At 35.9% G+C, this 15467-nt stretch overlaps 1 protein-coding gene across 1 annotated transcript in view; it reads right to left on the reverse strand.

Moving 5' to 3' along the window:
• BCKDHB (branched chain keto acid dehydrogenase E1 subunit beta) overlaps nt 1-15467 on the reverse strand; it is a 209901-nt gene that overhangs the window by 48591 nt on the left and 145843 nt on the right. The window contains exon 9 of the mRNA XM_028108102.2: nt 7204-7290. Within this exon, the coding sequence (XP_027963903.1) occupies nt 7204-7290 (87 nt within the window). The remainder of the gene's footprint in view (nt 1-7203; nt 7291-15467) is intronic.

Consider the following 15467-nt stretch of genomic DNA (forward strand, 5'->3'; position numbering starts at 1 on the left):
CTCAAATCTCTCATTTAAATTATTCAGATGGTTTCTTTGTCAATCTAACTTCCTGCTTCACCCCTCATGATGCATCCTCAACACAAATACCAAAGATTTTTTCCTAAATTGCAAATCCTTCTAAGTTAATTTCCTGCTTAAAGTCCTTTTAATTATACCCTTTTGCCTTAAATAATGAAAATAATTGTGACTACTGTTTTCCTACTACAGATGGTTCCTGATTTACCATGGTGCAATTTGCAATTTTTTGACTTTATGATGGTGTGAAAACGATACGCATTCAGTAGAAACTTAACTTCAAATTCTGAACTGTGATCTTTTTCCAGGCTAGAGGTACAATACTCTCTCTCACGATGCTGGGCAGGGCTGTGAGCTTCAGCTCACAGTCAGCCAGGAATCACAAGGGTGAACAACCCATACACAGACAACCATTCTGTTTTGCACTTTCAGCACAGCATTAAATAAGCTACATGAGATATTCAGCACTTTATTACACAATAGACTTTGTGTTAGATGATTTTGCCTAACTGCAGGCTAATGTAAGTGTCCTGCGCACATTTAAGGTAGGCTAGGCTACACTATGATGTTTGGTAGATTAGGTGTATTAAATACAGTTTTGAGTTACAATATTTTCCCCTTATGATGGATTTATTGGGACCTAACACCGAAAGTTGAGGAAGGGCTGTACTTCCTATTTGCTGGGAAATTTATGAGGGGTATTTTAAACACATTGTGGGAGAACTGAAATTTATTACCGATGTGAGATGGCTCTGCTCTGTCATATCTTTTTCCTCCACACAACAAATTCCTTAGTAATACATATAAGATTCTTTACGGTCTAAACCCTACCAACTTATTGATCCTTACCTGGTGCTACAGCCTCATCTACTACTCTTCAACCATAACCAAACACTGAAATCACTAGAAAATCAATTCTTTTTCCTGCTTTCTTACTCCTTCTCCCTAGAATCACAACCCACCTTCACCTCAGGGTCATACACATCCTCAAAGAGCTAATGCAGCTGACCTATGGGTTAGGTGATCAAGTTTTTTTTTTTTTTTTTAATAATTCCACAGTCTTCAGAATATTTCCCTATCCAAGCATGTACTATTGTATAACTATCTGTTCAGCATCTATTTTTGCTACCAAACTTGTGTCACTAAAATAAGAGCTCCACTTCGTGAATGAAATGCTCAAATTGAGGCTGTGCCCAGAGCACTCAGTAAAGTTTGGCTGCAGGAATTAATTATTATTCAAAAAATGACCGATAGGACAGCACATTGGAGTCAAAAAAGATGTGAGAAATAATACTGGAAACATTGGTTTGGGCAGATGAACATCTGTAATGCCAACATAAAGATCTTATTTCTATAGCCCAAGAAGATCTACTGGAGGTCTTCAAACAGAGGATGGACAAAATTTGATGTATTAAGGAAATAGTGAACAGTAATTTGATATGAGAGGCTGAGGGGAGGAGATAAGTAAGGAGACAATTTAAAAGGTCCAGAAAGGGATGTCTAGGTAGCTCATTTGGTTAAGCATCTGCCTTCAGCTCAGGTCATGATCCCAGGGTCATGAGATCAAGTCCCACATCGGGCTCCTTGCTCCGCAGGGAGGCTGCTTCTCCCTCTGCCTGCCACTCCCCCTACTTGTGCTCTCTCTCTCCCTGACAAATAAATAAAGTCTTTAAAAAAAATTATTAATTAAAAAAAAACAAAAAAGGTCAGAAAGAGTTGAGGAAAAATAGAGTTCATTTTGAGACAAGCCGATTTCCAGAAGCTGGCTGCTATCCATGTGCTAATGTCCACCTTTTCTCACTGTCTCATGTGAAAAATCCTTTCACATAAATCATTTTCTCATACAAATTTCTTATCACTACCAAAACTAGCATGAAGTTGAAATTTTGAGTCTAATGCTCCATAGTCAGAGTTAAGTCCTGAAGGTTCAAATTTGAAAGTTTTAAGAACAGCCGCAAATGGTTGGGACTGCCCGAGAAAGAATGGGGGAGACAGAGGGCTGAAGGTGGCACCTTGGCCCCATTTACATGACTGAGCAAAGGAGAAAGTGCCACTGGCATGATCAGGGCAAGGCGGAGGACCAGCAGAGTGTAACCTGGATGTAAGTACAAACTACAAACAGTGGTGCAGCAGCCCCAACCATGATGCCTCCCTGGAAGGACTCAGTCTTCTCTCTATGGCCATAGAAACTTCTGGGTGAACACTTAACAAGCTTCCAGGCAAAATTCCATTTAAAAAGAGGCCATCCTCTATCTGAACACTGAAACTGCAGTAAACTATTCATCAAATTACTACTCTGATAGCCTTCTCTGATGACTCTTACTTTACAACATCATAATTTTAATTAAACATTTTCCACAATGATAAAAACTCAAGACCATGTAGGAGTTTCTCCCTCTCCTTCAGACTGATGTTTTTAAGCAGAGTGTTGGTAAATTTGGTAGGAATAGGAAGTTTATTTTTAAAAATCCTTCTGTAGAATCCTTTCTAACATGAAATGGTAAGAAAAGCAAAATTCCTTTACTTGAAAATTATGAAAGTTTCCGTTTAAACAGTGATTTGTGTAAACTCTATAAAAATCCTCTCAAAGTATTAGAATATGATTACCTTAAAAATATATGTCAGTCCGCACAATTTCTGAGTTCTTATTCTAGGAAAAGAGACCGCACAGAAAGGATGGAACAATGGTATGGAAACTTACCATCCTCTCCAACTGGACTCTTTATTGCAGACTTATTGCTTCCATGTGTTAAAAAAAAAAAAAAAAATCAAACCTTTAAGCCAACCCCAATCCCTAAAATTTTTGGCACTCTTATTGAGCATTGAGTCCAGAGGGGGAAAAAAAAAAACTTTTTTTTAATCACAAGCCTATCAGAGTCAAGATTTATTTCATCATTATGGGAATGTGTTTGAAATTAATAATAAAGGTTGGTTTCTCCAAGGCTTAAAGAAATTATACTATTTAAAGCTATTAAATACCACACATTATTTGCCCTTGATATTTAAATAAATAATGCCTATTTTGAACATTGCAATCTAGAGCATATAATATAAATTAATTAGAGGAATATTAAAATGGATGAGGTTTACACATTTCTTTTGGCACAGTAATGATTTTTTTAAAACCTGTGTTTACATAAAGCTGAGGAATACAAACATCACATATAATTAATTTATATAATTTTCTGAAGCAATGAAATCTTTGCTCAAACTACACAACGAGGTCAATGAATTACCTAAATTCTGTCATCTTTGCACTTTTCTACAAATCAGGGTGCACGATGGAATGCGTAAGTCCCTAAAAGCAGCATATCTCCAACTTCCAGTGTGTGTCAAATGAAAGAAGGAAAAAGTTCCCTCACCTCCAAAGTGAGAACAGATGGGAATGTAAAATTAGATGGGAAGAGACAGTGAAGCTTTGGATGACTGACCAAGAAATCTTCCCCAGGGGTGGGGGGCCCATATACCAGACCTCTTTTTGTTCTGCCTCCCAGTTAACTTCCAAATTCAATCCAATAGGAATGCAAAGCAGTTCTTAGATTCGATGCATTGGTTTTGATTTCTGTAAGCATTCATATAAATTTCACGAAGAAGCTATTGACAAATCCATTTTAAAAATGCTATGTTTAATCACTTCCATGAGTTTAACATGACTTCGAACTAAGCCTGTTAACAGTGAGTATTTTTTTGATAAAATAAATGGCTTTAGGAAAAGGGACAACAGGCAAGAACAAACAAGATGCGGACAATGAATCCCTTGTAGGATGGAGGAGCCACCTGCCGTAAATTGGAAAGTTATGTAAATAAAGTAGGAATACACTTCATATTCATTCTTGTCATATTTTATCTGTACAACTAAAAAAAAAGCTTAAGAGTAATGCAGGCAATACTTCCTATATCTAGCAGAAAAATGTTCTACTGATACTCAATCTTATACAGCATGATATAATTTTTCTATCTGAAAATACCAACTATAAACTTGAAAGAATACTCCCTATAGTGCCTTCTTGTCTTCAATATTTTTTATGTTTAACAGGGGTAATAATTTAAAACTGAAGGGAAACTAAAAATGGTGTTCTCAGATTCGAATGTACTTAAAAACACTAGTTTTATTGTGAATCGCTATTCTCTTAAAATACTGTGATATTAAAAGCAATTTTTTGTAAGATTAACCGTGACCTTTTGAAGAACTACCAGAGATCTTCCAGAAAATAGTGCTTGTGGAGCAGATTTTTGGGTGTGTGCTCAATTTTTACGTAAAATTTTCATCCATTGATACAATAATGAAAATAACTCAGGATTTTAATCAATAGTGCTCAAAATTTATAGATCATTCTCATCCATAATTTCAAACTTGTTTTCCAAGACAATATAAGTTCTCTGTGTACCTTTTCCCTGCTGTCCCCAAAAAACTGGCTTTCAAGACCTTAACCCTGTTTTACCTTTTTTTAAATCTTACATTGTAGTTTATACAACAAAAAGAAATATAGAAATATGAATCATTCCAAGTGGTGAAAGCAACTGTACCTCACACTTAAGTAATTTCAGTTTAAACAATCCAAGGCACTGGTAACGTGATAGAGGTTTCACTTATAACAGGGAACGAGGCCTTCCATAAAAAAGATGCTCAGTATAGGACACTGTACTTAGTTGAATATGTGCATGAAATAATTACTGAAAAGCAGATCTTATTCTTCAGATTACTCTGAGTTATGCGCAAACATTATTACTGAAAAAGGGAAAAAAAATCTCTCAAGGCATCTTTTTCTCCCCCCTCTCTTATCAATACATAAAAGTCACAATAGGCAAACATTTGGGGATACTGTGTTGATTTTATTAAAATTCATTTTCCATACTTTACTCAAGCAGAAACACCTATATTTTCAAATTCATCCTCATCCTAATAAATCCAAATACTAATCCCCCAAAACATCAAATGCTGATCCCTCTACCTTATTGCCTTAATTCATTTTACAGTTAGTTGGTTGAGTGATTTTTAACATGGAACACAGAACTTTTTATAATAAATTTAAAACTTCTATTTTCCTCTTGGGTCTCGGGGGAACTTTGAATAAAGAATGCATATGCACAAACTCAACATTTACTCAAGATTCCTGTCCTAGCTCCAGATCTTCCACTGTCCTTTTAAACTGGGTGAGTCCAACACACTCTGGACAACAACCACTAGTGTGTAAAAGGAATGGGGTCAGATTAGGTCACGATTTCTCAGGCTGTAGCCTGCAGACACCTATGGGCATATTCTTGGGAGTCAGAGAGGGTTACATGGTGTCTTCATGTTATGCCATAAATATAATTATATTTCGGATAATCTCATTCACAACTGTTACCACCAATCATTATCACATAATTTCAGGATCTGATTTTAACACAGTGGTTATGATCTTGTTCGTGTGAGCTTTTTGTAATGACTGTGTTTAACTCGTAATAGGTGTTCCTCAAACTGAAATTCACAAATGTATTCTTGAAGCCTGATATTTTTCTGTTAACACAAGTCCACGTACTATTGAAGACTGTTAGACATTAAATCAGATGATCTTTCTAATTCTTTTCAAGTCTGAAAAATATGTTACACTCAACTGCCGCTTACTAATAATTTATGGAGATCCAGCTTAAGCACACTTTGAGAAAACAGACTTCAAAGGAGGAGTTATAATTTCTAATTCTATGTTCTACTTGTTTTCTTTTTACATTTAAATGCAAATGAAATTTTCGAGATGACAAAATGGCATTCAGTGAGCAGAATGAATAAGGCTATCAGATCAAAGTTCTCTTACCAAGTCACTATCATTTCAAATGATTTAGTGGACTACGTATTAACTAGGAGTCAGAAAATTCCACTTTCGCATCTGACTTGAAAGAGCATCTTAGTGTTAAGAGTGATTTGTTCTCATGACCCCCACTTTTTTTTGTTTTACAAAGTTAGTACATTATGCTACTCAATGAATAAAATGTACAATAAATACCAGGCACTCATGTTATATAATAAGTAGTATGCTTCACATTTTAATTTATATAATAAATAAAAAAACAAATCTGCAAAACTCAAATATTTGCTTTTCCTAATTTTTGTTAGTGACAATATAAATAATGTATAAAAATAACAGCATAGTTTTTTACTATAAATCATGGATTATATCGATCTAGTTTTAAAAACATTTATGTTTAAGTCTGCTTCATCTAATTTAAAAATATTTACAATGCTGTCGATTTGCACTTAAAGATAATTTAATATAGAAATTAAATGTCTATTTTGGCACTGGTTAAAAATCACTGTTTACTGGTTAAAAGTTTAACTTATAAAAACTTATCATTACACATAATCTTATATCAAATTTTTAAATGATATACTCTTGAAGGAATTCTCAACTTAACATGTATCTTAACAACAGAATCATCTTAACACCAGTAAAGAGAAGTAAAATGTTTGCAAACTTGCAAACATTAAATTAAGATAGTCTTAATTTAAAATGCATATACTTCACATTTAAAATAGCTATTGAATTTTTAATTTAAAAAATTAGGAAAAATGAAACTCATTTAGATCATCTTATTCCTATCTGTGATATAAATGCAAACAAAAGTTTTAAACAAAAATCCTTCATAAGGCAGTATGTGGGATTTTTTTCCCTAATTTGCAGCAGTTTCTACTTTTTAAAAAGAAGGTTTTAAACCATTTCTAAAGCATGGCTAATAGCATAACACAATTTGATTATTAATTAAACTAAAAATCACTTACTGATTCTGAAATTATTTAGTGAATTTATAATAATTGACTTTTGACAGATGCATTTTTTTGTTAAGGTGAAGGCTTTGAAAATCTAAGATCAACATATTGCACAATAAGTTTAAGTTTTATCAAAAGAGAAATAGCACATTCAGATTTAAAAGTTTTCTTGTTCTACTAGCAAACATAACTAACATCAGTTTTGTAAACTCATTTCAAACTTTCTTCTTCCTATAAAGGAATTTTCAGCTTTTATTACTTCAAGATTTCTTTTCTAGAAGATGTAATTAGACCATCAACTAAAGGACGGTAGAGTCGAATGGAAACCGTGCATTTCCAAAAAGTGCATACTTTTATATATTGTGATAAGGAACTTTTTTCTTGGAATAGACAAGTGTAACTGCACAAATGTTAAAACCGGTGCCAAAAAGTTACTCTACCTGAACTGTAGAGCTGATCTCCGACGCAAAGCCGCCTGTCAAGGGAGCCTCATGGCTGATTAGCAGTCGCCCTGTTTTGATCACAGACTGAAAGAGAAAAGGAAAATCTGATGCTGAAGAGAATACATGTTTTCAAGTATATGATGGCAGTTTTGATTAAGGAATAAAAACAACGTATTTCAATCCAATAAATAATTAAAAATTAGTAATACAGTTTTAGGCCAAATAAGTTGTAACTTTCTCTCACTGCAGTTATTTGATATTTGCACTGTTACAAAAATTTTCAATATAGTTTATAGTCCTACAAAAGAAAAATGAGATTTGTAATTCTGTCATTAAAAGGCATTCCATTATAAAACACTTCTGTGTTACAAACTAAATTATGGTCTTTCATGTTTTTAATCTCAAAATCATTTTTTCTTCATATTACCTTAAGAATGAAAGTGCTTTCTTTGTTGCATTCATTTTCGGGTGTATTTGCATATAAACAAACAGCCTTGGGAAATAGGGTTTTGTGGAGAAGGAACACATGGAAATAGCATGGAAAAGCTGTAATGCAGGAAAAGCTCAAGCTACTCGATGTTCAAGGAAACCTAGCAGGAAGAAATCACTGCAAAAGTACAAGGGTTCCAGCCGTCTTTGTTCATGTGCATTAAAATCTGGTTAACCACCACAACTCCATTTTAACCTAGAAAATGTCACAAACAAAAAGATGTAGTCTCAATACTGGCTCAGTGTGGTTGTTCGCCCAGCGTGATATACTCTGTACCATAATAAATCAAAAAGAATAGCTTATGATATCATAGCAGGATGACAGCTGTGTTGGAAGGTAAAAAATATTAAAATCAATAGCAAGTTACTGCTTCAAATATATTGAATAATTAACATGTTGCCAAAGAGCAGGGATAATGTCTCTGCTACATGTCTAATAATGTGATATCACCTTTCTTAAATTATACATTAATATTTTGTGAATATAAGATCTTCCAAGCAAATATATGTATATAAATTAAAAGACTGCCTTCATTCTAAGCAATTAGAGTTTAAAACCTTAAAAGGAACAGATGTTAAACTCCAAGATATGGCCAGTAGCCATGAAAAAAATAAGTTATTGTGTCTACTGAGTACATAGTGACTTAAAAACATAAAATTTTATGAACACCTTAATGAATACCATCCCCGCCCCCAGTGAAATTCTAACCTTCGTATACTGGTATTTGGATTTTAGGACTGTGATTAATTATGCCATTTATGAAAGTAGCAAATTTAAATTTTAACGTACCTGGTTAGAAATATACAGAGACAGAAATAGTCCACAATTACGAAAAAAAAAAAAACAAAAAACAAATGTGTTCTCAAAGGACTCTCTAAAAGAAGTCCTGACCTAAAGGACTACCAGTTAAAAAAACAGATTTGACAACTAAACCTTTCTTATCGCTCTGAAACCCGAAAGTCTGCCAATGTATAAGTGCCCAAGGATGACATAGCTAAAATCCATCCCAGCTAGAGGATGCATCTTAAATCCCTGGGAGGTAGAAATGAGAAACTTCTATAAAAATGCTGCTGTTACCTTAAACCTCCACACAACAGAATTGGTATTTTTGATTTGAGCTGAGTTCTATCCAAGATCGAATGACAACCTTCAGAATGATTCCTGAAGGCCAATAAGCAACCAGGGCAGGGAGCCTGGCTTCCTATAGCCTGCAGAATATACTGGGGAAACGAAGCACAGATGTAGCCAGGGCGAAAGCTTCCAACCCTTGGAGTTTATGCAACATGATGAAATCTGGAGACCTGCCGAGTGTCCTTCAGCAGGCGTAAGGCTAGATAAACCGAGACATAGCAATATAGTTGGATATTATGCAGCCACAAAAAAGACTGAGGACAGGGAAAGATGCCTATGGTAAATGAACTGATAATATGAGCAAACTGCAGAACAACATAATCTCATTTTTACAAAAAAAAAAGAATAATCAAACAAACACCACAGCAGTGGGGACACCAATATACATAGCTGTATGTCCTGAGCCAACATGTGTAAATAGTCTGGAGGGATTCATTCCAAACTACCAAAACTTGTTTCTCCTAAGGAGTGACAGTGAAGGAATTCTTGGGAAAAGACTATGTAAAATGCATTTTTATATTATCGCAAGTATTCCCAATAAGTCATTATTAAGTAAAAGTAAAGCCCTTGAATTAATGCTGAAAGTAACAAGTACACACTGTTGTAGTCATAATCTCCTCAAAAAAACCTAACAATTTTTTTAATGATATTTTAGGAGTAGCTTCCAGTACAAGAGAACCCTAAGGTCCCAAGCTCCAGCAGGAAATAAGCACACTAAGAACACAGGGAGTCAGCCTTCCCTTGCCAGTCTCCGTAGATTGTGCTCCATGGCAGGATGATGACCAGCTCACCTCTTGGCCCTTAAACTGTTGGACCCTACACAACATGCTCAATGAGCTATTAGCATCAGAGAACATGAAGCTTTTCAACACCTCCGTACGTGTGTTATGTGCCTGTGTGTTCTCGGATCAGGAGTTATGCTGACAGTTACAGAAGAAATTCCAGAAATTTCTAAAATATCAAGAGCTAAAGGTTAAACACAATGAAAAGTAATAACACTGTGAGTTTCTGGAAATTATTATGGTATACAAACTAGTGAGAGACAGTGTGGCAAGAAGAGAGGAGTCAGAAATAATGATCATCATCAACAACTGGTTGTCCCATAAGTTGCTATGTGCTAGGCTGTGAGCTGAGCATTTCAGATTGATTACTTAATTTAATTTGTAAAGCACCTAAGTTTCATTTTTGCTTCTTAAAGTCAACTCTTGATATCTGAAAAGTATTAAAATGTGTAAAATAAAATTACAACAAAATTCTGAAAAATGCCAAAATTAAGAAGTAACTGTGATATTTTCCAAGTCATATCACCAAACAATTAGCATATATTATTAATGACTGAGTCTATAAATACAGTTCAGTAATTTTGTAAGATATAATTAAATTCAACGTGGAATGTGCTTTTTTATCATTCATGATTTTAACTTACTAGAATTTCTGAAGATTGTTTCTTTTCCATATTCCTTTGGAAATTAACACTTAATATTATGATAATGAGATCACAAATCTAGAAAATTAGAGGCAGTTTTACTCTATTCTTTGTGATTCAATTAGATACTCTGATCAAATTACATGTTTTTGTTCAACTTTAACAGGAATTTCATTTTCACACATTTAAGCACGATACACAACTGCCAGGTTATATTGTTAGCCAAATTTAGCATTTTGAGGTATTTAGTAAAAATTAACATAGTGCCTTTTAACGGGGATAGCCATTAACCTTTTTAAAATAGCTAAAGATATAAATACTAATAATACTTTAAAATTCATTTTCTTTAGAAGAAATTTTTAAAGTTTCAAGTTTTCTTCTGAGATAAACCTATTTCACCACTGGAGGAAAAAAAAAATTTAAGAGGGTTTAAGCAACTTTTCAGTATGAAAAGCTGAACCTATCAGAGCCAGGAAAGATCACGTAAGGCTGGATTTTCCAGTATCTGCTTCTTCAACTTCTTGCCACTAAGACCTGCTCCAGGATCCTGGCCTCGGGCAGATGGAGCACGAGTGAGTTAGAGACAACAAATGGCACCAGGGAAAGCTAAGCCAATTAAAGACTAGGACTGTGAATAACTGTTCTCTGTATCCCCTACCACGAAACAAAAGGGCTTTGTTTCCTACACTGGCTCCAGAAGGTTTGTCAAGAAAACTTTAAAAGCAATTCTGGAAGGCTAGGAGTGAAATAGACTGTGGCTGCTAAGTCAGTTCGCACTGGTCCGCCCTGGATTTCTCTCATGGAGTCTCACTTTCTCACTATTTCAGTTAGCCATCCCTTCCCCTATCAAACTTTCAATACGGAACACACAGCAACTTTGCCAACAACAGAATGATCAAGACACCTCTGTTCTGATGGGACGCTGACAATGCCTTGTTCCTGGTCTGGCCACTCCGTGACTTTTTCCATTGTCCATCTTCTACCCAGACGTCATTACAAGTGGCTATCACTTCAAGTTATCTATGCAGGATATCTAGTACAATGCTCAAAATATGGTAGACACTCAAGAAAAGTTAATTAGATAAAAGCCTATTACAAAATAATTTCATTATATTAAGTATGTCCTCCTGTGATGTACTGAAGCTATTGCTTTCTTAGAAAGCTCCATTTTTAAGATAGGGCAAACGTATACTTCAGCACATCCCACAACAATTTAAATATGAAATAACAGACTCCAAGCTGAGGTTATTTTAATGTAGATTTGACAATAAGATATCCATATAAGAGCAAATTGCTAAGTTATACTCCATTAAAGAAACTGCACAGATTTTGGCTGCCCAAACATTGGACATATGTTTTAGTGAATGTAGCCTTTAAAGATTTTAACACAATTCAACCAGGAAAACTGTTAAGCTGTTATTCCAGGAGAAAATGATACAGACAAGCAGACCATTAGGCTTGCATATGCCCAAACGTGTAACACTGACATTCAAAAAGCAAAAAATATGTTTTCTTAATTTCTTACACAAACTCCATGGCAAAACTTTCTCCTACAGAGCACTTCAACCTGACCAACACGAAGTTCAGCGGCCTATTCTAACTGCTGATAAGATAAATTAGGAAAGTAACACTTTGGATAGGCAATTCATAGCCTTTTTAAACATTTTCTATCTGAATATAAAGCTAATGAAAAGCAAAAGAAACACCAAAGCCGGCCTTTACCACTTCCTTTTGAAACAAAATGTTTATAAATACACACAAGCAAAAGTAATAGTAAAATCACACACCTGTGTTTCATTAACCAAAAACGTATTAATCAATATTTAGACACTCCAGAATTATTAAGAACATGATTTAAATTAGCTTCAAATATTATCGCAAATGGATTACAGTTTTTGAAATGTTTTCTTGTTTGGTAGCCAAATGCATTTGAAAAGTTAGCCAGAAAAACTTCACAATTAATCACAGGCTAACAAATGTGTTATAATATGCCCAGCAACTATTATTAATCAGCATGATCTTCATGCACAGACCATGGACTGATACTCCACTGGAGAAATACCAATGCTGAAAGAGAAAGAACAGTCATGAACTCCAGAGAAAGTTCGGAAAAGTCCATTTTGGCAAGAATATTAGTGATGGGGTTACAAATATTTTGCTATTATAGGAAAATGGAATGAATGGAGAAAAACTAAATCCTAGGAGCTTTATCACCCATGTGGAAAAAAGTAGGTAAGGGAGCAAGCAGAGCATAGAGAACGGAGTAAAATCAATAGGAAAAGAATGAGCAAGTCATACTAACAAAGGCATGAAATGTCTGGGAAAACTTCAGACATCCTCACTAGTTCATTCCTGCCTGAATTATTTGTATAATCACAGCTCAAACACTGAGGAGTCCAGGACAAACTACTTTTGTAAAAATTAAAAGTGGACATCTCTCTGAAATTATGTCAAACCGTGTCAGAGAAACATGTTTCTATCAATCAACCTTACCTTTATGGCTTGTTTCCTTAAGAGTCCCTCCAGGCTTGGGTCATGGCAGGCCAATCGCTGCTCTGTGAAAGTGACCCATGCTTTCCTGCCTCTGACTTCCTTCCCCAAATTGGCAGGCATTCTATCCCTCCCTCAAGGCCCATCTCATACAATGCTTTCTTCCTGGTCCCCTTTTTCATGTCACATCATATACATTCTAGTGACCACTTGCTAACAGAATTTGAAGCAGCGGACAATGCAAGGGTATTCTATGAAACATAAAACCAGGTATGAGGGCAAGGGTCAGGTACTAGGGTCAAGGCAACACTTACTGATATGTCTCTCTTAGGAACACTAGGAATTTGCCTTGTAGGACAGCCCTGTGCACCTCTCTGTCTTATTAGCCCTTCCAACTGCATTCAAAATCACAAATTTGAAGATGGGGACTGTTTATATTTATGTCTATTGCCGAACACAGCATATGACAAATATGCATTAAATTGAGCCAATTATGCTCGGGTTTTTTTGTTTGTTTGTTTGTTTGTTTGGGGGGAGGGGGACCAGTCTATATATATTAGTAAAACAAAAGAGTTTGGAAAAATACTTGAGCATCTTTTTGTTTCTTTGATCTGGGGGTATTCTCTTTTCTTGGAGAGCCAGGCGGGGGTGTCGGTATTATCTATCCCAGCAGACTCTAACTCATTCAGAAGCACAAAATTCAGAAAGTGTCAAGTATTCTATACCTAACCACAATACCTAGTATATGGTTGTGGATGTGGGCTCAATAAATGTTCTTAATGTTGATTTTTTTTTAAAGATTTTATTTATTTGACAGAGAGAGACACAGTGAGAGAGGGAACACAAGCAGGGGGAGTGGGAGAGGGAGAAGCAGACTTCCCGCCGAGCAGGGAGCCCGATGCAGGGCTCGATCCCAGGACCCTGGGATCATGACCTGAGCCGAAGGCAGACACTTAACGACTGAGCCATCCAGGCGCCCCTTAATGTTGATGTTTTTTTTTTTTTAAAGAATCATACAGACACAGTGATTTAAATGAATCATTAACAAGCCTCCAATTTTCTGATGCCTTTAAGCTCTTCGGAGAAACTGAATAGAGTTATAAAATGCACTGAAAGAGAAGTCCTAAAAACTAAGGTCTAATCACTGTTCTGATTCTAATAAAGGACTCCCCTGGGCCGACTCTTTCCACTTATTTTTTCTAGTCCCAGTTGGTTTTGGAGTAAGCAATTCAAAACATGTTTCTGTTTTTATGTACATCTCTTTGAAATACATGCTTGTAACACAAACACGAACAGAACATTTCCTTTTCCTGGTACTAAACATAAATTTTCTTTTTCTAGTGAGAAAAGGTCACGTCACCATGATGATAAAGGTATTGTACTGGATGGGTGGACATTTATTAAATATACAGTCAAGCCATGAGTAAATAGGTAAATAAATGTCTTAAAAGATTTTTTTTCATTTCCTCCATTAGCTCAAGCATCAGGCAAAACACACTGTCCATAGGTATCAACATGTTTTTGTGCCAAAACAATTTTTCAATGATCGAAGCAGCCACTTCCCCAGCTGTTTTCTTGTGTTCATTCTATCACAGCCCTATCGTTTCTCAGCAGGATTTAGAATATTTCCATAAACTCATACCCCATCACCCCTGCAACTCTTAACCATTTCTGTTCATGGAAAGAAGAAGTCTTAACATGTCATTTGGATATGAATATTGTTGACTTCCATGTTGTAAAATTTTAGAAAACTGTTAACAAGAACTATCACAAAGCCAAGCTGTACCTTTGGAAACAGAGTCAAGGTGTTGTATGTTCTACATCTTCTATCCTCAGCACCATCCTCAGTTCTAGCAAACTTTTTCTTTGGAGTTTGCAACAGCAGAACATTCAGAAGCACCACAACTAAAATTTTACTATAAACATAATTATATTCATAGCAACAATGTCCACAATAGCCAAACTGTGGGAGGAGCCGAGATGTCCTTCAACAGACGAATGGATAAAGAAGATGTGGTTCATATATATGATGGATTATTACTCAGCCATCAGAAAGGATGAATACCCACCATTCGCATCTACATGGATGAGACTGGAGGAGATTATGTTAAGTGAAATAAATCAAGCAGAGAAAGTTAATTATCATATGGTTTCACTCAGATGTGGAACATAAGGAATAGCGTGGAGGACCACAGGGGAAGGGAGGGAAAACTGAATGGGAAGAACTCAGAGAGGGAGACAAACTATGAGAGACTCTGGACTCAGGGAAACAAACAGGGTTACAGAAGGGAGGGGAGTGGGGAGATGGGGAACCTGGATGATGGGTATTAAGGAGGGCACGTGTGGTGATGAGCACTGGGTGTTATATGCAAATAATGAATCGTTGAACACTACATCAAAAACTAATGATGTGGCGGGGGGGCAGAGCAAGATGGCGGAGGAGTAGGAGACCTGGATTTCGTCTGGTCTCAGGAATTCAGCTGAATAGGGATCAAACCATTCTGAACACCTACGAACTCAACAGGAGATCGAAGAAAAGAATAGCAACAACTCTGAACAGAAAAGCGACCACTTACTGGAAGGTAGGACGTGCGGAGAAGTGAATCCGAGGCAATATTCGGGAGGATAGACGGCAGGGGAGGGGGCCTCCGTTGGCGGCTTCAGGCAAGTGATAGAGCCGCAAAGCACAAGATCGGAACTTTTAGAAGTCGGCTCCGCTGAGGG

Source organism: Eumetopias jubatus, unplaced genomic scaffold, assembly GCF_037043125.1.
Source record: "Eumetopias jubatus isolate StellerSeaLion01/CBP00866 unplaced genomic scaffold, mEumJub1_p1.0 scaffold_6, whole genome shotgun sequence".
NCBI lineage: Eukaryota > Metazoa > Chordata > Mammalia > Carnivora > Otariidae > Eumetopias > Eumetopias jubatus.